Raw genomic sequence first — 25,264 nt, 5'->3', positions numbered from 1 at the left:
TCGTCTTATGCTCGTTCCATTCGGTAACAAGTTAAGCAGAAACCAAATTTAGTAAAGAACTTAATATTTAATATAAATTCTTGTTTGAAGAAACGAGCTGTCACATAACAGGTACACTAAAGCAAACGGAAGTAACTCTTTCCTTCCTGTGGTGTGAGAAACAACGACAGTTATCTTCCCTGGCACATCAGACAGTGGACAACCAAACAAACCAAAATACCTAAAAACGTGATTGTTTCGAAATGAAAATACTGTCTACATTGCAGTATATGGAAAGACAGGGTGGATTGTATGTTTTCTTATCAGATCACATTTTGACCAAACAAAAAACAACAATGCGTAGGTAAGAAAAAAGGTTCTTTTATACAGGGTTTATTTGGTGCCTGCTAGGTAAATAATTACATGTAATTTTTAACTCCCTCAGAACTGAAACAATAACCAATGATTATCAAACACAAATATTTTTCAACCAGTATTGTGGCAAGGACTTCATTTCCCTTAGACCTGGAAGCCTGACTGGGGCTGAATAACAGTGCATGTAGAGAAATTTTGTGAAGGAATATAGAGTCCTGAAAAATGACATGAAGTGGTGAGTTGTCAGACGACGTGGTGAGATGTCAGATGACATCGATGGTCGTGGAGTGAAATGCTAATTATGTTTGGAATCTGTTGCAAGAGTAGAATATCATTTCAACATTACATAAAAGTGTTAAATAGGTGAATAATCCATTAACCTTTAAAGGTAAGTATGTAGCTCAATTCAGCTTGTTTTAATCACACAACCTGCAGTCTCAAAAAGCAGGCAACAAGACGGGCATGTACTAGAGCACACGCATGCACACACACACACACACTTACGTGAAAAAAGACATGCATACATGACAGAGGCTCACATAACCAATATACACAAACTCACGCTTTCAAACAAAAGCTCTTCACACACACGCACGAACATGCGCACACCGATCTGCACAGTTGTGTACATACATTGCAGGTCAATTTTTAATGAATAGATGGCTTTACTTGTGTAAATCCCAAGTTGACCCACATGTCATTCCAATCTCTGACCCTTCAAGTCAGGAATGCTGCAGCCGCCAACATTTTTGATTAAATTCAAAGCTCTCAGGCAGCTTTATTCTAACAAATTTACAATTACCATCGTCTCTATAAAGAAAAAAAACTCCAGTGAGAAACATGTGGGATAAAATTACTTACAGCCTTCATATTACCTATATTACCTATATATCCATAGGTCGTCAAAGCAACAGAAAATACGCAGAAAATTAAAGGTAGCATTGCCCCATAATCTGTAACCGTCCATAAATTTATATCTCCCATAGTGCCTTAATCCATACAAAAGAAAGAGTTCTGTTTTCCACTAATGTCTTGAGTCTCCTTACTCTTCCCACGGAGTTGTCCTGACAACTCCTACAACCACACTTTCCCTGGGATGACAGACAGTATGACTTCACCTGCCTGTGCAAGCTTAAAAATTATCATTAACTTTTTTCTTCTGCTGTGTGAGCGAAGACAGACAAGTCATAAACAAGAAGTATTAAACTGAGCTTTGTTATGAGGTTATGAGTCAGCTAGGAGAACGTAACCGCGAGACGCCGCGTGATTGTCTCCCCTGGGCTATACAGACGGCTTCCCCCTCAGAGAGAGAGAGAGAAAGACAGAGCAGGTAACGGTTTGTGGAAAACGTGGCGATTTGTAGCAGCGGCTGTGCCAGGAAATAAAATTTAAAATGAAAGGGAGACAGTTTCATCAGGTAAAGTGGTGATCAGTCCACGTGTTTGTTAGCTGCACACTGTGCACACTGACACTGTACCTTGTCAGGAATGAGTGAACAAGTTAGAGAATCGAACTCTTTGTCTTCCTGACTGTCCACATGCTCAGTGGCGCTCATTCATTTATGAAAACAGATGGATCCACCGTGTGCTCTAGTGTTAGCACAATTTTTCTGTAATAAGTTTCTTGATGTTATTGTTTGTCATAAACAGACACATCAATATTAATGACACATCAGTATGAGGTTCTTACTGGCAGTTGTTACAGCTGCTGCCTCTGCTCGTCTTTTTCTGGACATCGCTTCCCAGAAGCCTTTGTTAAATCTAGACTGCCATCCTGCAGGCAGTCAAAGGTCATCTGAGCTCCATCTTGCCCTATCTTCATCCCTTCATAACGACACACATACACACAGGTTCCTATGTCCCTACATCTGGGATGCTCTCCAGCATGGGGGATATCTCCCGAGGAGAGATGTTGGGGGTGTAGGATCCCTCCTCTCCTCGGTTTAGCCCTTGGTGGCGAACTCCAGACCTGGGAGAAGAGTCCAGCCTCCGGACAGGAGGAAGAAGGCTGGTGGTGGCCCCGGGTGTGCTCACCCCTGAAGCAGGAACGACCAGCGCCGACCCAGGCCCCACCGGGGAGCGGTCTGTCTTGAGGACAATGGTGGTGGCCGTCTGGCAGGTCCGCTTGACCTCCTGGTTGCGCTGCAGGTACTCGTCGTAGTAGTCGACGTCCATGCCCTCGCGTCGCTGTCGCTTGATCTGCGTGATGATGAGCGTCATCAGGGCCGTGGCGTAGAAAACGATGACGATGATGACGTAGAGCAGCTCGTTGATCTGACTGTCGCGAAACGGCTTCTTGAGGATGATGTGGATGAGCGTGCCGTTGATCATGACGATGTTGCTGGACGGGACCGACAATACATGAGTCACGTTGCCGTCAAGGTACTGGCTCTGAGGCGCTGCACAGCAAGAATAAAATAAATAAACAAACAATTAAAGACAGAAACACGTAGCATATAAAGAAAGAAGAAAAAAATAAAACAATAAAGAGAGAAATAAAACTAGATGGAAAAACATAAAGATTTAAATACATCAGGTTTAGTTGGTTCCATGAGAACGTTGAAAAAAAAAAAACAAAAAAAAAAACCGCAAGCCCATCTCAAACATAAAACTCACTTCAAAGCTTAGCAAAACATAGCGATGTTGATTAGTTTCACGAAACTGCTTTGTGTGTTTTAGTGTGGTGCGAAACACATGCATCTTGACCTGAATTCTGGCAACTACGTCACAGAGGGGCAGTAGTCAGCTCCAAGCACATGTTGTGAAAGACGTTGCCATAGCAACGAGCCAATTTTTCTGCTGTCAAGGAAAATAACCTTGACTCAAATGTGAATTAAATTTATTTCTACCCTCAGAGATATTCGCTAATGTTTGTCACAACAAGAATCTTGATATGCTAAACGCGTTTATTTGAAACTAATTCCTCTTGGGTTAGCCTTTAAGTAGTTTCAGGCAAGACACAGTTTCAACAGCCCCTCTGTGCAGATCCAGACGTCCTCGTACAAACTGTGAATTCCAACTAAACTACAAAGTCTGGCGCTATTTTTGGGGAGAAAATTAGTTCAAATTAAAAAAAAAATTAGCCGAAACCTTTACGAGAAGCACGTGCGTCACGCGGAAGTGAGGGTGGGAAGGGGAGAACATGCGATCGAAAAAAAAAAATGTGCAAGTCTCGCACAAGGGGAGATCATTTCTGTAAATTACAGCTGCAGGAGTTAACACCCCTTTTGGCGGCGGGAGGACGTAAGATGAAAGGCGGGAATTTCTTCGACTCCTTTGATTTCCGAGAAAGCCGCGGAGTCGTGACTGGGCTTTTGGAGGGAGTAGAGTTCAGCCTGCAACTAGGGACATGGACAGGGAAGGAGGCCAATTCCTTCGGCAGGTTTTTCACTCCTCGTGCACCCCACATGCCCCACCACCTATTATAGACCCACACACTGCGGTTAGACTACTTTTCAATCTTTATATACTGAAAACATATGTGAGTGCGCCTGTGAGTGTGTGAGAGAGAGAGATAGAGAGAGTGAGGATAGTGTATAAGTTGAAAAGGTTTCATCCAATGGGAGATTTGTGAATATTTAAATTTATTAGGTGTGAAGTCATGATTTTGACCTCTTTGTTTGCATGATGATAATGTTACACATGTATCTTCACAACAGATGAGGAATATTAACCCTGACTGGGGAAATACTTTCTTGCAATGAGCTTTACCCGATCCCTAGAAAAAAACTGTCCTGAACTTGTTCTCTAAGTGTAACATGTTTTTGTGTTCCAGTTTAATTAATTAACTCTTTGGATGAACGCTCGAAAACTTCACCTTTATACAAAAAGGTAGGTGAAGATTGGATCTCGGAGTTAATCAGTCATTCCAGACATATTTTTTAAGGGGTGGGAAAGCAAATTGCCAAAAACCAAGCTTATTTCGGAATATTAAAAAATCTTCATTTTGTCTTGCACCTGATGCCAGGCGCAGGAGTGTTTCAGCAAATGAACAGCTAGATTTTTTTTTCTCTCTCTCTCCATTTTTTTTTGGTCTTCATCGTAGTTGACGGTTTTGCAGCCTTTCGATTTTTTTCTACTGCAAATTACTTTCGACTTTTTCCCACTTCCATTTTTTTCAGCAGTAGGAGTCAGACATAAAATTTAATCACCCTTTTCCCCAGACTGAACTTTAATGCACCTCATTTAAAGGTCTGCCAGACAGCAATTTATTTCCAAATGACTTTGTTAGGCCGAGTTCGACGGTGTTCGCGAAGATCTGGGTTAACACAAGCCCCTCGTCTAGCATGTCTGCAGACATAACCATGCACCCAAAAAGGTCAAAATTCCCAGACATAAGGAATTACTACTTTCTTAATACTTTCAGTCGATGTGAGAACCAGGACCATATTGTAACTAGTCCTGTAGAGGCGGAGGAAGATGCTCGGCTTGGAGGGATGGTGTGGAGAACACTTCATGCTGACAGTGAAGACATCCTTGCCTCCTCAGTAATATTTCTGAGGGGACGGCTGCCCCACCTTGCCCCCTGGTTGCCACTGTCCTGTCCGTGTACATTTGTGATTTTTACGTACTGTGGTTTGTGTAGACTTGCTCCTTAAGAACTAAAGAAGAAGAGCGAAACTATTCATTCTGATTTAAGAAAAACGGATCAGGCTGTGAGCTAAAAAAATGTTTGCACTTGTAAATCTTTCGGATGAGGTTCTGATGCAGCATTGATAATCTGATAACCAGTGCTTCCATTAAAAGATCAAACAACATTTTTAATAAAGAACCGTGGCTATACAACACATAGAGAGTGATGTGTGTCACATATGTAAATGTAGCTCTGTGTCACATTTTATACAAGTATAACGGGACGACTGCCGGCACTGGCTTTCCCCGATACCATCACTCAAAATATCTGGGGACCTCTATACCTGGCGCACCTGGAGACGCATCTCTATTATAGAATAAAAAAGAAGGAAAGAAAGAAAGTGAACAATAGAAAAGAGTAGCCGGGCACCTCACTACTAGACAAACGGTTGTCTCCCTGAACGGATGTCTGTTACATAAGAGGGTGGATAGATAAAGGCAAGAAGACTGCAGCGGATAAATATCTTCTGCAGCTTGTGTGGCCAAGCACACCCCATGATACAAGTATTACACCAAATAAGGATTTGATGAATTAAGAAAATACATTATTTTAAAACTATTATTAAATAGTACAACACAATATATCATAGAAAATAAAAAAATTAGGTCAGCATTAATTGCTGAAAACGAAAATCTAGAAAGGCACAACTTACGGAGTGGCGCCATTGTCACTGTTGCTGGATCCCTGTTGCGTCACTTCCTGTCTTCACTCTGGACCTTGGCACGTGACTCATCAACAATGAGAGCAGGACAAGTGCAGGCTGTCACGTGACGTTACGAGTTCATTAGAAGAGATGTCCAGTGGGGGTCGCTGACAGCATCACTGTAGACACAAGGGGAGAAAGTGCATGAGTAGGTATTGCAGGTGAACACAGATGGCGACTGGATGCAGATATTACAGTCTCCCCTCGTTATCTCGCCAACCCCTTGCATCACACCACAAAGATATCTTTTGCTAACTTCTTCAAACAGTAAACATTCAACCATATCACGCTTCTCAATTTTGGTTCTAAGCAGAAAACTCAAGAGTCTTCACCCACAAAGTGCTCAACCATAACAAGGATCCCTAGCCAGCACTTTTCTCTCCGCGCCCTACCCGGAGGTCAGGAGAAGTTCACGCAGGAACATGAAATCCTACAACTGATCTCCTTTTGCTGTTAAACGGGTGAAGTCCCGGTCAGCCGCCACAAGTTTCTGTCAGGCTGACGATTAAAACCATCATCCCAGTGGGATGTGGAGCCTGCTCCAGCCTTCTGATGACAGATGTCGAGTCAGAGAGAGAGAGAAAAAGAGAGAAAAAAAATTTAATAAAATGACGGGAAAGAGTTATGGGAAGTTGGATGGGGGAGTGAGGCTGAAGGGTGGCGCGGCATAAAAATCGATGATAAGGATGACGATGATGTGATGAGACAGTCGGCAGGGTCTGCGACTTTCACATTTTGTTTTTCCTCCGGGCGAATTGTTTTTTCGCCACTTTAGTAACTGTGCTAGTCTCTTGACTTACTGCCATGGCTGATGACGAACCAGCTCCGCCAGACCAGAGGAACATCAACTGATGTGAAGAGTAGAGCCTGCCTCTGAGGTACTCTAGCGCAAGGGTATGGGGTAAGGTGCACTCTGAATATTTCCGCGGAATAATATAGTACACGGTGCCTCTCAAATATTTTCGTAGAGGAGTGTGGAGTATCGTGCCTCTGAAATAATCTCGCAAAAATGGATTTCGTGAGGTGCCTTTGAAATATCTGACAGAGAAGTGTCAAGAAAGCTGTCGATGAAATGTTTGGAGCAGTCTGGAGGAGAATGTCTCTCAACTCTTGTTAAGGAGGAGTGCGGCGAGAGGTGGCTCTAGACCAGTGGTTCTCAAAGTGTGGTCCGCGGACCACTAGTGGTCCACGGGCATGAGTCAGGTGGTCCGCGGCTGACAGTCGTCAGCAAAGTGATGTTTCAAGTGATGCATTCCTCGCATTTTAATTACAAATAACGAGGTAGTTTTATGTCAACTTATTACTATACTACTGTCACAAAAGGACATTTAGTTTTGAATTGTAATGAAACAAATGCGGCAATTTAAAGTTGAAATTCATAGTACAGAGTGATTTTTAGGCCTTGGTGGTCGGCCATATTTTTTACTTAAGTAAAGTGGTCCGCGGTCCGAAATACTTTGAGAACCACTGCTCTAGACTATATCCTCGAAGGACTGTTGTTACAAGATGTCGCCATAATGTGTTTGAGTTGAATTCTGGAGAGACAGCTAAAATATTTTCGGGAAACGTCTGAAATGTACATGAGGAATGTAGTGAAAGATTCCTGTGTTCCCACGGGAAATTTTCTAGATAATGAATCTGAAATCTCGGGTGGCATAAACTGCGGTGTGCCTGCAGTTATGGAAAAATTCCAGTCTAAAGTCTGCGAAATAACACGGATATTCAGAAAAATAATACATTCCCTATTATTCCACTAGCACGGTAACTAGATCCAAGCATTAAAGTACCAATATTTTAAAAAACACAAACACAACACAATCACACAAACACAAGCAATTACAACACGGTATTTTGCTGTTGTTTACATCCTCACAGATGAAACTTAAATATTATTGTTATTGCCGTCAGGAAAAGGGAGCAGTTCTATATGGTGTATAAATTGTTATCACATTACAACATTAAGAGTATCATGCCATATTTTGCAGCTTAATTTACACAAAAGTCTCTGAGCACAACTTAGTGTCGACAGCTGTGTAGACAAACAGTCCGCGTGGAGCGTCCTGCCGCCATTTTGACGAGGACGCAGACGCTCAGGGGAAGACTACTACAGGGATGTGAACTACAGTTCTACTGACTTAGCGGCTTTCTCTGTCCCCAGGGAACCCATTGACTACAGGAGGATGTAATGACAGGCCTAGAATTGGTGAGGCAGGATGAACGAGAGAGAGAGAGAAGGTGGCGATACATATACGAGACGCAAATAAAGACATGAGGAGAAGAGAACAGAAAGGAAACAACAAGGAGAGGTTGTGCTTTTGTATCTGTTTTATGAAAAAAATAATCCTGGAAGACCAAGAATGGAGATGGTAACGAGTGCAGGGCTTATTAAAGAATCACACAGAAACTGCGCACCGAAACAGACCCAAAGGGAGGAATGGAGAGAGAGAAAGGGGTTGTATAAAAGCGGGACAGACACGTTATAGATATTCATACAGGCAGACAGGCAAACACTCCCCAGACGAAGGGGGATGAGGACAAGCAAGCAGGGACAACCGCAGTTGTGACCGTCTGGTCCTGACAGCGGCCATCCACAATGGAAATGACCATCTCCACACGTGTGGGAGGGATCTGGTTCTGGATGGGAGGGTCCCAGCGGTAATGGCGGCCAAATTGTGATGAAGAGGCTGCCAGACGGACGGGGCGAAATGCGTCTGAGCTGACAATGAGACCGTGCAGGGTGGAGTGCCGCAGGCTACAGGCTTTTCACCATCAATCAGATGGTATTGGACACGCGCTGCACGATGTCCTGTCTTCTCTATGAGTTGCCATTTGTTCTCTCCTTCAATCTCACAATTATTCCTCTTGTTTTCAATGGAGATGCTTCCTATAGGGGTGGTGTCGACTTGACAACAAGTTTATAAGATATTTTGAAATAAGATATTTTGAAAAAAATTGACTGACAATTTACATGCAGGAGGGCTTACTGTCTTCCCATGGAAAAATATTCTCAACATCACGACAGACTAACACAAATTAATAAAAACACCTCTTGACCAGTCTATTATATTTACAAAAATATATGACCAGTTCGTTTTCTCCAAAATTATGTCAGAGAATATAAGCAATCAACAAATACTCGTTGCCTACCCTCCCAGGGGGCAGTCTGGGGTGTAGCGGAGTCGGAATGCGAGGAATGTCTACACAGACATGTTTTCACATTTGTCATTACACTGATTACTTCCGCACGTGAGCCGTCCAACCACTTATTTCTACACATCTCCGTATTCAATAATTAATCCTCGTTTTAGTGTAAATACATACATAGTTAATGTCTACACACTATACAGTGCGCTGTTTATTTTAGTCAGTCTGTCCATCTTTATATCGGCGTCAGTCTATTCAGGTCTATTTCATACAATGTTTCTACACAATCATCTATTGTTTGTTTATTTCTAGAAATCAATCACTGCAATGTTTATTATTCTCTCTATATCACAGTTGCTGTATACAAAATGTTGGTTTTTCTATATCAGTCACTCTAGTGTTTATTTCCTCAAATCAGTCTGTCCTATAATTATTTCATCTAATCAGTGTTTACAATGTTTATTTGTCTCCAGTATTCTATTCCACGTGTTAGTTTGTTACCGTCTGCTTCTGCACATCTACACTTTGTTTATTTCTGGTCATCAGTCTCCATTATTTTTCTTTTTGCTCATCAACCTATATTTCATTTATTTCTTCAGTTTATATCTCGCTTTGTTTTGTTCGTCAATCTATATTATGCTTCTGTCTTCTCAATAACTATTTCTCCGTCTTCTTACCTTCACCAATCAAAGTGCTGGCTGTGAGCAGTTTCCGAGATTTCATCGCCGCGCGATGTGTCGTTATCACAAGAACAACCACTGAGAAAACTCGGTCACATCTGTCACAGTCACACTCGGCTGCCTCCGCCTCACACGACGACGACGACAACATCAGCAGCAGCTGCGACCCGCAGCGTCCAACGGTTCCGGCAGCGGAAGCGACATGCGGCAACCACGACGTCGACTCTGGCTCGCGCGGCACGCGACAACCCCGACGGCGATGAGTGATAACTTATCGTCGACCTTAGCGTTGGAGCTGATGGTGATGACGATGATAGCAGAAGGAGCAGCGCGCTGGCGACAGTCAGGGAGTCAGGAACGAAGTGGAGTAGAGGGGGAGAAACAGGAAGTGACGTGTGGGAGGGGCAGGAGGAAGAAGCGAGGGGAGGGGAGCTGGCGGAGACTGTGTAGACGAGCTTCCCTACCGCAGCTTTCACGCCGGTCGATGGTTTCGGCGACTGGTTGGGCAGATGCGTTGCCATGGCAACCAAAGCGAGACGATTGTTGTGAGATGTCGCGCGCTGGCGTATATGTGTGTGTGCGTGAGTCGGTCTTTGTATCTGGTTTATTCTTTTGTTTAAAGTGTTTATCTATCAATTTTATATTGTAGATTGTGTTGTAGAGGCTGGTGGTGGGTGGGTTGTGGTGGATGTGTAAACAGAGAAGATGAGAGGCAGACGATGCATGTCAAGCACTCTCCCTCCAACACAACAACCATCAGCAAGTGTGGCTACAGGACAAAGGACGATTGTAGTCGGGGAGGAGGAGAGGAAGTCTGTGTGAGGTCCTCCCCGTCACGCCACGCGCCGCCATCATGCGTGTAGACCTCCGTCACGAGCCAGAGTAAACCCTCGGCACGACAGATCGCGTGTCTGATCCTAACAAACACAACAATCTGTCTTCTCGCCACTGCCACCATGATGAAAGTGTTTTGTGCACTGAACTGACTTCTCCACAACATTTCAATCAGCGGGCATCGGAAGTCGGACTCCATCGCCACCCATGAAGCCAACACATTCAATATGAGCAGTCAGAGTAACTGTATGATGATGATGATGATGATGATGATGATGAGGAGGAGGAGGAGGAGGAGGAGGAGGATGAAAGCGAAAAGTAACAGGAAAAACTATGTGATCAGCATGATAATAGCATAACAACAAAAACACAAAGATAATGGAGATTTTAGCATTTTGAATTATCAGCAATATAATACAGTAACAGATTAAATATCCGGTGTGAACACTAAGATAATCTATCCGCCAGGCAAGATAACGGTGTGGGCTGCACACATATAGTAAGTATGATAAGCAAACTAATTCCATCTTCATCAGTGACACAACATGATCAGCACAAAGTACAGGATCAGTCAGATGATGCAACCAGCAGAAGAGAATAAACATGTCTGTGGAGAATCAGTAGAACCCGCAGGGGAGATAATGTAATCAGCCATTAAATCAGTTATTAAATAATTATGAGGGAAGATAATTTATACCACGTGGTAGTTCCTCTCAGTGTGTGAGGTATAATCTGGTCAACCATGTAACCCCGAGATAACCTGATCCCTAAAGGGACTGTCGTGACCCTCACAGTCCTACTTAGCATCTACTTTGGATGTTGTCATTCATACATTTCTTGGAAGTGATTACATTACTTTGACTGTAGTCAGCACAGCGACACCTAGCGGTCATCGCCTTCCACCCAAAGAACCGTTGCCACTAGAGCAGACTCCGCTGTCAGCTTACAATAAGACTACTCCTTGCTCTCCCTGTCAACTCATAATACAGTCACATCACCAGATATAATTACGATTAACACATCACTAAACATGAATAGCTCTTCATCTCAGGAAAGTTCACGAAGTCCTGAATTCTACTTCCGCCTGATCTGTCAACTCAATCTTTCTTTGTCTTGTATTCATTTTCCTTTCTTACATTATTTCTTTATTCTTCCCATACAAAAGATAAACATATCAAACAACAATACTGACAAAAACATTAAACATGCAAAAATCAAATATAAAAAAATAAAAACAAACAAACAAACAATACACATGAACTATTTTCCATCCCAACACACACTAACGGAGTTGGGGAGGAGGAGAGGAGGGTAAAGAGAGGCAGACTGCAGCAGTCCCGGGCAAAATCAATAAAAGCACAATAAAAGAGAAACATGAACTGTGACAAGAATAGTTCGCCATATCTACTGTTCCTCTCTGTCTCGTGGAGCCAGCAACACAGGGGACAGCACCTAACGATCCTAGATGGCGCTAGTCTGCAGGCTACAATCATTCCGACTCAGCAGGCGTTCTTTTTTAAAATAATTAATCAATTATCTTCTGACGGTTGTTTTTAATTTTGCATTTCCTTGCATGACTACCTGCAAATCAGCTTTTGTTGTTTTGGTTTTTTTTTGTCAATCCTTTCTTTCTGAATCAGACTTTGGTCTCTCTGTCTTTTCTACAGACTAAAACTTTCAAATACAGTACGAGCATGCACATCAAATAATATTTTATTCTTGTTGTGCTGAAAGCCATCTAAATAATTTCTGACTACGGATGTCGAATTTAGAAATTTGGATTCAGGTGGTTATTTTTGTCCCCACGTATTGATGTCGTTTTGAAAATGACATTTTCTTCTTCGATTTTTTTTTTTTTTCTCCCTGATGCAGCTTCCATCATCCTCAGGACTGTCACAGACAGTGACACTAAGCAGCCCTGCATGCACAGCATCACACACAGATTGGTGGCAGAAGCAGGAGCAGTGACCTGCCAAAAGTTCACCTCGCGCTCGTCGAGCGTCATAAACGTCAGACGGGGTTAGGCGTCAGATGAGGTCAAGCCGCCCTCAGCCCCAGTCTCTTACTTTATTAACTGCTGGATGGAGCGACCGTGTGTCTGACTTCTTTCGCCTCATTTTTAAACGATTCTTTATTGCAGTAAACCCTTAAAGAGAGTAATTCGCAGTCGTACACCATTTTCGACGGTGAGTTTCCTCCCCTGTAGATAGGTCATACACTCGGCCATGAACAGTTGTTGACAAAAACAAGGGAGGTATTAATATCAGCCATTTGCATGGCAGTGTGTGTGTAAGATCAAATTTCGCTCTGTAAGAACTGCCCTCCTTTCTGGCAGCACCACTCTCCTCCCTTCATTGCGCTGGATACCATCTTCCACCAGCCTCCCTGAGGTCGATACCCAGCCCCGCGTCTTACAAGTCTGAACGAACTGCGCATGTACATCACAGGGCTTGGCTGGGGAACAATCCTATCAATCTAGCCATACAATATACTTGATAGAGTTATACACAGACTACAGCTCTCTCTCATCAACATTTCCTATTATCGATGTCAGGAAGGTGATTGGACGGACATCTGCTCGGCAGGCGTGAAAACGAGAGTTCCTACTCTAAATCCTCTTTAGCTTCAACAAACAATACATTTCAAAACACAAAACCCATCTTAAATGAGGAAATGATGATTTTAAAAATTTAAATTTTGCGTTGAAAAATTATCTTTTTTTTCATTCACGATTAAAACACAGATCTGAAGCGGTTGGAGCAGGCCGCCATGTTGCGTGACGTCACTGAACCGTCGGATGAAGAACTAGACTGTTTATTTCCTAAGAGAAATACTGAAAATGATATATGTATATTGAAGACCGTGCCATGAAATTTCGAACCACAGAACAACGACAAGAGGTTTGCACGAATGAAAAAATATCGGCGTGACAGAGGAGAGTGTTACAAACAGTTTTAATGTAGGTGTCGTTGGCTTCGATATGCCAGTTGTATTCAAAGTTGTCGGACCAAAGATCTTGTGTATGAAGAGTAAATGCACGCGGAAGATTTCCCGAAGGTTCCATGCAACACGTACAAGTCTGTTGGCATTATTACTCTATGTTATCTTCTGTCTTCCCGCCGAGGGCAAGGTGTCCAGCAGATGGCAAGCCATAGATAACAGGTCGCACTGACCAGTCAACAACATACTTACTGTATTTACTGTATCCCCCGACACTTTTCTCGTCAAATGTGTCTGCCACAACCTCCTAACACAGTTACAACATCGCTGGACACTTTGTTTGTCCGGTGGGTCTGTCTACATCACACATTAGTGTCTTTCTGCTTTCTCTCGCCAGAGAGTGTGCAAGATGGAAACCTTGCTGATTGGTCCTAACCTGATTTGGAAGCCAGTGTAGGAAAAAGATTAATTTCCAACCCGACATTTTGACCAGCCATGAATGTCAGCGTTTATCATTTAAACTTAAAATTGTCCTCGCTTTTCCTTTTTGTAAAAATAATTCAAAGCATGTCAAAGAACTGCAGAATACTTCATTGAAACAAACACGGGGCTATACGACATTCCCATTATCCTTAGAAATACAGAATATTCCATCAACCTCAGAAATTTTTTGGTATCTTTTTTGGTGCCGTGTGCAAAGTTCAAACCCAGGACCTCGACACACTTGGCGGCAGCGGCAGTTGGTGCGCGTAGCACGGAGGCAGCGCCATCTGGCGGCGCGCTTGTGTACAGAAGCCGACAGGACCAGGCGCAAGAATTACAAGGTCCAGATGGCAGGAGTTTACTCTCGGCTCGGCCTTGCTTCTCTTGAGCAATCCAGACAGCGATGTGGCACTCATAATTCATGGCTTTCCTCGAGAGCATCTCCTGCTTCTCCGCCATCAGGGACCACGGGCTTCGGCAAATGAAGATGGATGGGAAGCATAAAAGGCATTCCGGAAACAATTTACATCTGCGGCGATTGCATACCAAGTAGTGTCCCTTTTATTTGGGGAAATCAGAATAGACATGCACATTTTTTACCATCTAAATATCAAATGTGAAAAAAGTAAACAATCTCATACATTAGTAACCACGAACAGAAAAGTGGTTCAATGTGTCTAATGTGCCTCATGTGGAAGGCCCAAACCGATCCATGTCATGATGAAGTGTACACAAACATTGTCACGAAAGATTCCGACAGTTATTTACACTTACAAAATATTCTCGCTAGTCTGAGGAAGGGGACGAGGGGTGGAGCAATGAATTCCACTCAAACGCCATAAAAGACCTGGAAAGAGGAATAACTCATCCTTCACACTCTCCTACCATTGACATGTCTGTTTAGGTTCTTTAGAAAAACGGTTTCCGCTCAAATTCAAAGCCTGTCGCAGGAAAGATGGAAGCATTGCAGCACTTACCTGTGCGGAAGAGACGCCACCTTGCGGACTAGAGATGATGGACCACTGGCTGGGCGAGAGGTGTGGACAGAATGTGTGGCTGGGCCAAACCTTATTGATGTTGTCATGGCGATTGGAAGTGTTCTACAATGTGCTTCGACTTTCTTTTTTTGCGTGTGTGTGCGTGTGTGTGTTTGCATTCTACCCGTGAGTCGAACCGGACATTTTGTTGTCGAGTCCATACAATAGGAAGGGTTGTGATACGTGGGCTGCGAGAAATAACACACCGAGTGTTTAAGTGGTCACGTGAACAAAACAATATGGGGTGGGTTCTTGGACGGGTGGGCGGTGAGGGTAAGGGAGTATTTTATGCCAAGCCAGCACCGACAGAGGTCAAGAAAGTAAGAAAAAATACTCGGAGAATGCGAAAATAAACAAAGGTAGAGACTACTTCACATGCCATCACCTGCTGGCCAGTGTCATGACAAAAGGCACTGACACTGTCAGGACACTGTCATAAAACAACAAGGAGGACAGAAATCAAAGAAATGAGAGGCAATAACAGACAATACTAAAGTAACAAAATGTAATAAAAGAGACAATAACGATGGCTATCAACAACAAGTAACAGACAAACAAGCACGCGGCCTCAAAGCACGTGCAGCTGACGTGCATGGCATCCGGGCACTTAATGTTCGTCTTGCGTGTGTCAGGCCTTCAGCAGCAGCAGCAGCAGCCGAGCAGCAGGCCATTGATGCAGCCAAGCAGCCGCTTGCTGGGATGCGACCTCACGCACTGCCTGCCGGGCTGCATTCATTCCTTTCCTCTCTTCTCTCTCCAGCTGTCTGTCTTCGTGTCCTCGACATCATCCGCAGGGAGAGTGTGAGCTGGGGTGGAGTGGTTTGACAGGCCACGATGATGTCCTTCTGTCCATGAATGTCTTGTGCGTGCGTGTGTTTGTGTGTGTGTGAGAGAGAGTGTGTGTGTTTGTGTGTGTGTGAGAGAGAGAGCGTGTTTGTGTGAGACTGTTGTCCAACCACGTTGACGTTAACTGCTGTAAGGGTTATTTACCTTGCGCATGCGCACAGCAGGGTTAGCTTGTGTGTGCAAGCTTTCATTTACATGTGTTTGTAAACAATTTATACCCACACAACAACATGACCGGCATTCCCTTCCTCCCAACACAATCCACTTATCTCCCTTTCTCCTACGTCACTCTGTCTGAACGGTTAAAGCAAACAAACCACAAAAAAGCACACAAAGGAACACACAAACACAAAAATTACACAAACAACACACACACACACACAACACACACAAACAAACACACACAAATAAACACACAAAACACAAACAAACACACAAACACACACAAACAAACACACACAAATAAACACACAAACACAAACAAACACACACAAACAAACACACAAACAAACGCACAAACAAACTAACAAACACACACAAAACACACAAACAAATAAACTAACAAACAAACACACAAACAAACAAAGACACAAACAAACAACAAACAACACTCACAAACCACAAACAAACAAACAATCAAAAACCAAACAAACAATGGCAAAGCACTGATGTCAGAGATCGGCCGAAGGATCCATTCCTCAAGCCTGCGCTTAACACCGGGAGACAGATGACCGAAGAAATCGATGACATTAGCGATGTCAGCCTCACACTATACATCGATTGTGCACATCACGTGACCCTGCTGCTACTTGTGGGCGCGAGGTGCACGATCAGCCCGGAGGCAGGGCGGCCAGAAGGTCAGGACAGGGTTCGACCCCCATCATCCCCCACACTCAATGAAACTGCAAACAACTCAGGGGTCAAGGGTGATATTATGGGTGTTCAAGGTAAAAAATATTATTTCTATATTCCTGATTACAACAGTAGGAAAAAAATGTTGATGCATCAATCCGTGTAAAATTGAATTTAACACAAAAATTAATTGTGAAAGTTACTTTCGTTCGCAAACAACATTCGCTGCTTTCTCTCCCCACCCCACCAACCAACAACATTTTTTGGTAGCTAGTTTATGATTCCATGAACATTTTGAGCTTATGAGTAAACAATTATACTTTAATATACTTGTTTACAATACCGATCTCTTTTAATATCATTCCTTTATTATTATGGTAGTCTAGTAGTCCTTCATTGCGAGGGCGAGATGTAGAAAACATGTTTTGTTTATTTTATCGCCTCTCAAAAATTGCTTTTGTTTCTCTCTTTTTCTTCCACTCTCTCTCTCCCACACACACACACATATTTATTTTCTAGTTTGCCGATGTTCAGCAGTCCCACCATTCACTACATTTATCCTTCATAGATTTCCTGTTCCCATCTCTGTGTCCGGACACGGGAGTGAGTAAAAAAAGAAACAAAACATCGTTCGGTTAAAGGTCACTCAACTCGTATCTCCGTCCAAGATCGAATAAAGCCGCCAACTTATCGATTAGGGGTGGGCTAAAATTAAAATACCCAAACTGCTATTTTTAGCTCCACTCGTTATTCTCAACAACCTTCGCTCGGAGTCAGTCGTTCACCACAGTCGCTCGCTCTGCTCACCCGGGGACGCCAAGAGAGAGAGAGAGAAAGAGCTTTTCAAATTCAAGTGGATTATTTATTTATGTATTTATTTCATTTATTTATTTTTGAAGATGCGTAGGAGAATGTGCACGACTTTCTTGCTTTTCTCCCACGGGAATAAACCGGTGTTTACGGCAGATGATAAACCCGGGTGTCAGTCATCCGGGTGCGTGTTTCTAGAGATTTTTTTTAAAACATTTTTTTTTTTTATAATCGTCTACTCAGGACAACTTCCTGCGAGCACTTCATGGCATCTTAAGTGCACCCACTGCGAGCTGTAACGGTCATACGGTAAGCATTAAGGTTGATGTTAACGGATGCCGACAAAAAGTTTATCAAGTTTTATGTAGGCGGGATCCTGTGCGTCATAATGTCGCGTGACTTCGAGCCCCCAACCCCCCACCCTATCAACCCCCCCCTAGCGTGCACTCGGTGCAGACAAATGAAGGAATGAGAGTCAAACACGAAAAAACGATCTTGAGAAGGTTTTGACTGTCAGGGAAATGTAGTTTTGATGTTCTCAAAGTGGAAACAAAATGTCGGCCTTTGGTGTAAAGATGATTTTTACTTGTCTCATGTCTTTCTTCTCTTCATCTTGTTCTGGTTCTTCTTCTTCTCTCTTTCTCACTCATACTTTTTCTCATTCCTACCCTTTCTTTGCGGTCCATTCCTCACCCATCCCAATAAAATGTATCGCGTGTTTATAACTATTGTAAAGACTATAATTTCTAACCAAATAGCCATGTCAGATAATTGGCACAAGAAGTGTTTTAGATAACAAAACTTATATTTCAGACACACCTTGACGACTACACCTGGCGACCTCATCACGTGAACCCAAGCTGCCCAAGCATCGTAAACAGCACTTCAGCCCGTTATTGTCCACACAACCATCCCTTGCCTCACTTACATAATCAATAGCAACCTCCAGGCTCGTCTTGTAAAGCAGCTTCGAGATGCCAGCATCAGGGTTAATTTAAGAAAATGATGAAAAAGACTTTGTGGGAAGGCTCGTGCACAAAGTTCAACATGGCGGGTCTGCAGAGTCTTGTGGTCAAACACCGAGGTCGGGCTCTCTACAATTAGAGTATGGAGAAGTTTAGAGGAGTCTTAATAAGAATTTAAAGTATGAACTATGTTGTGTAAAATTATAGTTTAATCATTTCAGTTGATTATTCCAAGACACGAAATATTTGCTTTTTAAGGACATTTTAATAAAAGTTCACCAAAGGTCACGGCTGATTCTCTCTCTCTTTCACTCGCTGCTTCCGATGGCATGTGTCATCCAAAATAACACATTTTCAAATGTTACAACAGCAGTCAATGAGAAAATGATGGCAACAAGCTATCGATTCCACAGCAGTCACGGTGCCGCTCAGATTCCATAACGTCATTCTGACGTAGGAGTCCCGTACCGCTACGTCCAAACTCCACCATCGAGAAATGTCAAAGTTAGATGTCGCTGGCATCTCACACGAGCTGACAGGACAGTAAATATACTCAGCATGAAAGATGAAAGAAAGAGAGATTTCTTTGTTCACTTAGAAAGCTTAAGGTCAGAGTTCACAGTGCGGTGCAGCTGAAGGAGAGTTCACACTGAGCTACAGTCACAATGACCGGGAGCTGCACCTTCCATCCTGTAAATAGAGAGCGAGAGAACAATCGAAGTTGAAAGGTCATCTGACAAGGGAACTGGGTGTTATTGTAGTAAAACAAAAATTAATGAGGAAAAAAATCAATAAATCAATCGGTTGAAAGACTTGTCTTCTGCTAGAACTCACTGTGAACTCACTTGCTAAGAACAAAAAAAAAAAAAAATATTGTAAGGTTGTTCCTAACGAGACAGTTACAAAAAAAAAAAAAAAAAAAAAAAATCGTCGATATGTAAAAGCGCCATCTAGTTTTCTTTCACTTGATTAATTATGTATCTGGTGCATCAATGATCACATCCATATTTATTTGTGCTGTTCTTTGATGATCAAATTTTCTGCAACGATAGCATTTTATTTATTTGTTTATTTGTGCATGGATAAAATCCATATTAATATTATTAGTAAGACTGGAAATGATATGCCCACGTGACCTCAGGCAGATTATGCACACCTGTTATCGGCGATAGCAGGAGGACTTCGATCGGCGGGGCTGAGGCGGCTGCAGAGGAAGGCCAGGCAGCAGCAAGGAGGCTGGCCATTGATTTATTAACAGTTTCATTAGCCTGCGAACGACAACAACAAGCTTAGCAAACCCAGCCCCTGGATCAAGGACATGGTGTCGGGTTTCCGAGGCTATTTCCTGTCTTAGCAAAAGGCAGAGGAATGAAGATTTACAGACATTATTTCATTTGCGCTGGGAAAACTTCAGCTTCAACCGCATCAAAAACAAACACAACAAAGTATTGATGCTGAGGAACAAAAAAAAAAAATAAATAAATAAAATCACACACAAACACCTAAAAAACAAAGATACAAACACAGACAATGTTTAGCAAGTCTTTTCTCGGCCCTGTGATAAACCAAGATAACAGACCAGTTCTTGCCTATAAATATCACTTACAATAAACAGACTGTCACGTGGTCAACGGTTAACGTTTTTACGGTTTTTGATTAGACAGTTTCACTGCCTTGGCATATCAAAAATGATTTCCCTGATAGTAATTAAATTAAATGAGTTAAATGTGTTTCACAAACCTCGGATCTTTGGAAGATAAACTTACTGATGGGACATGTCATGCCATTGGTTTACTCTGGAGCTGTGTGAGTCATTTCTATTCCATAGATTTTTCTTTGAATTTTTTTATAACTTAAGAATTTTTCTAAGCCTCCTAAGTTTTCAAAAGTTTTTGATTGTATAGTTTATACGAGCAGGGCCGCCGAGAGCCAGCCCGGGCCCCGGGACAGACGACCTCTCCGGGCCCCTTGTACTTGAAATCGTAAATTATTTTCCCAGTATATAATGTATGTTTACAATTCGAATCTCAATATCTACACTCAAACTCAACTTCTGCATGTGTAATGCTTGGGTGTTCTGTCCTTAGACCTTTCTTTAAAAGAAAAAGAAAAGGAGAAGAAGACAAAAAAAATCCAATGACCAAGGCCGGGCCCCCTTGACAGCCGCGGGCCCGGGTACACCAGACCCCCCTGTTCCCCCCTCTCGTCAGGCCTGTATACGAGCACATAGTATATGTATATGTATATGTGTATGTATATGTATATGTATATGTATGTGCTCGGAACTAGACCAAACCATCGGATGTTGTTCACTTGAAGATGAGCACCAAGTGAGTGTATCAGCCCACAGACAGGAAATTGGATATTCACCCTAAAATAAACTTCCTGTCAGAGCGGTCGAGACAACGACCTCGCACTCTACTGAGAGGCTCCACAACTAGGACAGCAAAAATGTGTTTATAAACCTAAAGCAGATATAAATTTTAGAGAAGAAACATCCATTGGAACCTGGGGCACGAACTACATCTCAGATAGCTGTGACCAAGTGAAGGCGTTGAAGAGAGAAGGAAATCAAATCCGAAGTACCTTATCTATATATGTACATAAAGAAATGAGCTGTGCCAGGAAGAGGATGAAGACAGGTAGAAAGAACTGGACCGAGAACCAATTCCAGACCACAGAAGAGTGAGTGACACGGGGTGACAGTCAAAAGGCTTACCAACAACTAAAGACTCTCACCAAGACACCAATGGTCGCTTTCTCACAAAAATAACTTGTACTCAACCCCTGGACTGATATCTTGCTCAGCTCTGTATAACTGGAAGCTAACATCGTTTAAAACAACCAGACTAGAGTTAATGAACCTCCCGACCTACCAGACCTACGGGGAGAGGTCGACAGAGCTGTGCTCAGTATGAAGAAAAGAAAGTCGGCGTTGACAGTGTTCCTGATGAGCTCCTCAAGCAAGGCGAGGAAGAAACAACAAAGGTTCTCATTGTAAGTGATAAGAGTCCAGTAAGGTAAACAATGGCTCAAATATGGACACAGTCATTAGTCATACCACTTCGACAAAATAGGAAATTGCAAAGTGCCAGAACTACAGAACTAAGCCTATAGCCTGTTTAGTTGGTTATAATCAGTCACTCAAGCAAAGTCATGTTAAAAGTAAACAGAATGGCATCAGCGGCTGCTTCTGTTACATGAGGATTTCGACGACTAAGTTGGACGTTTGCACGTCTTCTCTCTCCCAACACGCGGAGGTCGAATATTATAAAACCTATTTACCAAAAAAACAAGCAGGTCGTGCTTACTGTCTCGCCTTCTTTTTATATTCAGTCTGAGTCACACTCCATCATTCATGAAGTTTGTCTTCACCAGAATATAATGCGAGCTCCTGCAGTCTTGCAGCAACTCCAAGAGAGATGCCGACAGCGAGCTAATAAATTCGTAACTTCAAGCAAAAAAAGAGTCCAGCCATCATGCCGAGTCATTCTTCGTTAATTGAGACCTCCGGAGGGGAGTGGCTGACGGTGTGAGCACGTGACCGACTCTGTCTCAGGTGGTTTGAGTGCAGTGCATGCAAACAAGTGCACTATGCAAAGTATGCACGTGCACTAACTGTATGATTAATAGCTTATGTGTGTGTGCAAGTATGAACAAGTGGGCGTGTGTGTGCGCACGTGCGTTTTTTGGCTACAAACTGTCGTTCCCACCACTTTGATGTTAACCGTAGCCAGCGAGCAAATAGAAGTAAATATGTCAACTATTAAAAGTAAGGAAAGAGAAGAAAAAGACAAGGTGATTGCTTTATATTCTCAAAGCCTCTTAAAGACAGAGAAAACAATTACAAAATTTTGAATATTTGGAAATATCAGTCCCATGGCGAATGATTCTCTGACACAGGCGCATTAATCATCGTTGCAACATAGTCGAGAGAAAGATGAAGCGGAAAGTTTACCTGAGAAAGTCTGCTGTAATAATGCAATATATGTTTTCAAAACCGTTAAAATAATCCACAACATTTTGTTAATTATTATTCTTCCCTAACCCACGTTGATGTGTAGGGACATATATACTATTATGGGGTATAGAGTTTGGCACAAAGCTGTTGGTACACGGGTACTTTTGAGGGAGAAGTCCGCTGTTTGCGTGTAGTGTGTGTGTGGAGGGTGAGTTAATCACTGGGTTAGTGTACCCTGGAAATAAGCTCTTAAAATGTTAGAATTATTTTTACTAGTCTTGAAGTTTCTGGTATGTATCACAGTGTGGAGTAGTTGATCAACATTCAGTATTCATTCATCCATCTATCTCTCTATCAAGTACTTAAAACGCAGCATTTGCTGTCTATATGAAAGCCGGATGTAATATGGATACAGATATAACTATAGTTATAACTATAACACGTCTCTGTGATAACAAACTGGCACTTCCGTGCATTCACACACACACACACTTAAACAAACACACACACCCAGAATATGAAAGACATCGAGGAAGACGAAGACTAGGAGAGAGGAGGAAGAGAACATCTCGTAAGCATAAGTGGCGCGTACTTAAAGTCTTGATAAATATTTGGGTTACCCCGCAACAAGGCCCGCAAATCTTGCGATACACTTTTCCCTGGAAAAGGAAGAAGAGCGTAAACGTATTAACTTAAATTGTCTCCCTTCGTCTGCGCACCCCTGGTGAGCTCATGTACCCGTTTGAAAAACTCAACCCTGCACTTGAGATACAAAGTAGCATTCACGAGAACTTTCGACATGTAGCCACGCACCTTCCTCCGCAACTGACTTGTGACTGGTGTTGGGTGCACACCACCCGGAGTGAACATAGTCGTTGTACAGGGTGGAGGATGGAGAGAGAGGGGGAGGATGGCGGGGGAGCTGGGGGTCATGGCGTAGCGGCTCCATGCCCTGTCGTGTTCCAGGGTAACAGGCAAATGTCGGGTCTAGTGACGCAGACATGCTGACAGTTATGATGGGGAAGAAGTATGACCATTGCTGCAGTAACTGCCGCACTCTGGTGGAGGAGAGGGAATGGAATGTGGGAGGAGCCCAAAAATATGTTAATAAAGAGAATGAGGATGGAGTCAGCTGAGGTCAGCAAATGACGCGCGCAGTGGTGAGAAAGATGGAATGAAGGAACGAGCACTGGAGAGTGAGTGAGAGATCAGCTTAATGAGAATGTGTGTGTAGACAGACAGACAGACAGACAGACAGACAGACAGACAGACAGACAGACAGGCAGACAGAGATCAAGAGAGCTCTAAAGCGTTTTATTGCATCATTGCACTGTGTGTACATATGAGTATTTGTTTTGGTCTCAAGGTGCGCGATTGTAAGTTATTGTACGTGCGTGCGCGCGCATGTTTTGATTATTGTATGTGAATGCGGGCGTGCCTGTGTGTGCCCGTGTTTGTACGCATGCGTGTAGGTTATTTTACGTGAATGACGCCTGCGCGTGTTTCTATGCGCACGAGCGTGTGTACATGCCTGTCACGTACCTTCCAGTCTCCTCCAGGTTCCCCCACCAGCTGTCCTCACGCGCACCGACACCCGAGTTCAGGCCGCCCAGCACTGCGGCTCCTCACATCGTCTGACGACTCCCACAAGGCCAGGCGACTGCAGCGCCACCAGGGGCCGCGCGGCAACACGCACGCACGCACGCATGCATGCATCAGACGCACTCGCTCACAGGATCTTCAAATTTCATGAAGGAAACATCGAAGCTTGGAATCAATGGAGTCGCAAGCAGATAAAAGCGTTAGACTCTCGTACAGCCTCGCGAGAACTAGGGGAGGCCACCCGTCAGTCAGCGACTTCCCACAGCAGCTACAGGAAGTAGATTTGTGGTTTGAAAAATATTCTAAAAACACAAATATTTTATTTTTTTAATGTTACTATAGCCAATTGCTTAATTAGTTATTAAATTAGCTACTTTTTGATGACAAATAATTGTGATTTTTCCCCCACATGAGGGGCATCCTGCAATGTACATGATGCTGATGATGATTAATAAGCTATAAAAATAGAGCTGCTGGGATTTAGTCCATGTACATAATTGTTCACTGGACCTTTATTTTATTTCATTTATTTTTAAATGTCTGACATTCAACGTGATGGCTGACATGTCCCTGTGGGAAGATCCCATTAGGCTCCCCATTTCATGTGCCTGTGTGCATGACAAACAGATTAAAGTTGTCTTTTGTTGTTTCTGTTCTGCGACTTCTGAATGCTTCAGTGTGCCAGTGAACTGTGATGACATGCGGGTGTGAATTGTGTCTGAATGTGCGGGTCTGTCTCGTTGAGATGGTGTAAATATGCTGTGATACTGTTGATCGTTGCTGTGCTGCTAATACTTGCCCGCTGTCTATGGGTTGAGACACTCGTCTCAGGACACTCTCTTTGACACTATACCGGCCGTTGGGGATTTTTTTTCTCCAGTTATTCTAGTTTCCTACTTTCGCCTTTTCTATTCATAATGCAAAATCATCTCAACTTGGAAGCGCTTTCCTAGCCAACCAGCACTCCGTGTTAAAAATTGTTATGTTACTGAAAAATAAAAATACCTCCAAAACAATCCTGCACTTGATGTTTATGATTTGTACGATATGAATGTTGATAATTTTTTCTCAGAAAATTCAAATACCTTTTGTGGAAAACAACTATGTCACATATTCATGTTATTCACCGCAGTCTGCAAAGTGTTTCTCTAGCCAGGTAACAAGCAGTGAACGTGGGTGTTTTACCCTGTGGATAATGCTGGGATCAATTTCGTCTGGGAAGCTGCTGTGAGGAGAGGGGTAGCCATGTGTTGCCCACCAGGCCTCGGAATAGATGGTGCTATTACACACTCCACCATACAGAGCCATTGTGTCTACCCGTAAAAAAAAAAATCAAGACCAGTCACCCAGTTGAAGATTTTGTTCTCAAACTCGCAGACCTGTTGCTGATCGTTGCCATTACTTCAGGCCGCCAGCATCGC

At 43.0% G+C, this 25,264-nt stretch overlaps 1 protein-coding gene across 3 annotated transcripts in view; it reads right to left on the bottom strand.

Moving 5' to 3' along the window:
* Window positions 1-24,098, bottom strand: part of LOC112574123 — a 142,479-nt gene extending 118,381 nt beyond the window's left edge. Inside the window, exons 1-3 of one of the 3 annotated variants that reach the window (XM_025255001.1) lie at window positions 23,784-24,098; window positions 5,639-5,808; window positions 92-2,752 (exon numbers count right to left, since the gene is read on the bottom strand). In XM_025255001.1, the coding sequence (XP_025110786.1) occupies window positions 2,208-2,752; window positions 5,639-5,651 (558 nt within the window). In that variant the 5' untranslated portion in view covers window positions 5,652-5,808; window positions 23,784-24,098 and the 3' untranslated portion in view covers window positions 92-2,207. Of the gene's footprint in view, window positions 1-91; window positions 2,753-5,638; window positions 5,809-9,510; window positions 10,477-23,783 lie in introns of those variants that run through there. The other 2 variants (XM_025255002.1, XM_025255003.1) reach the window with 2 other exon arrangements.
* Window positions 24,099-25,264: the final 1,166 nt, after the last annotated feature.

This window comes from Pomacea canaliculata, linkage group LG10 (genome assembly GCF_003073045.1).
Source record: "Pomacea canaliculata isolate SZHN2017 linkage group LG10, ASM307304v1, whole genome shotgun sequence".
NCBI lineage: Eukaryota > Metazoa > Mollusca > Gastropoda > Architaenioglossa > Ampullariidae > Pomacea > Pomacea canaliculata.
This window is presented reverse-complemented; position numbering and strand designations above follow the sequence as displayed.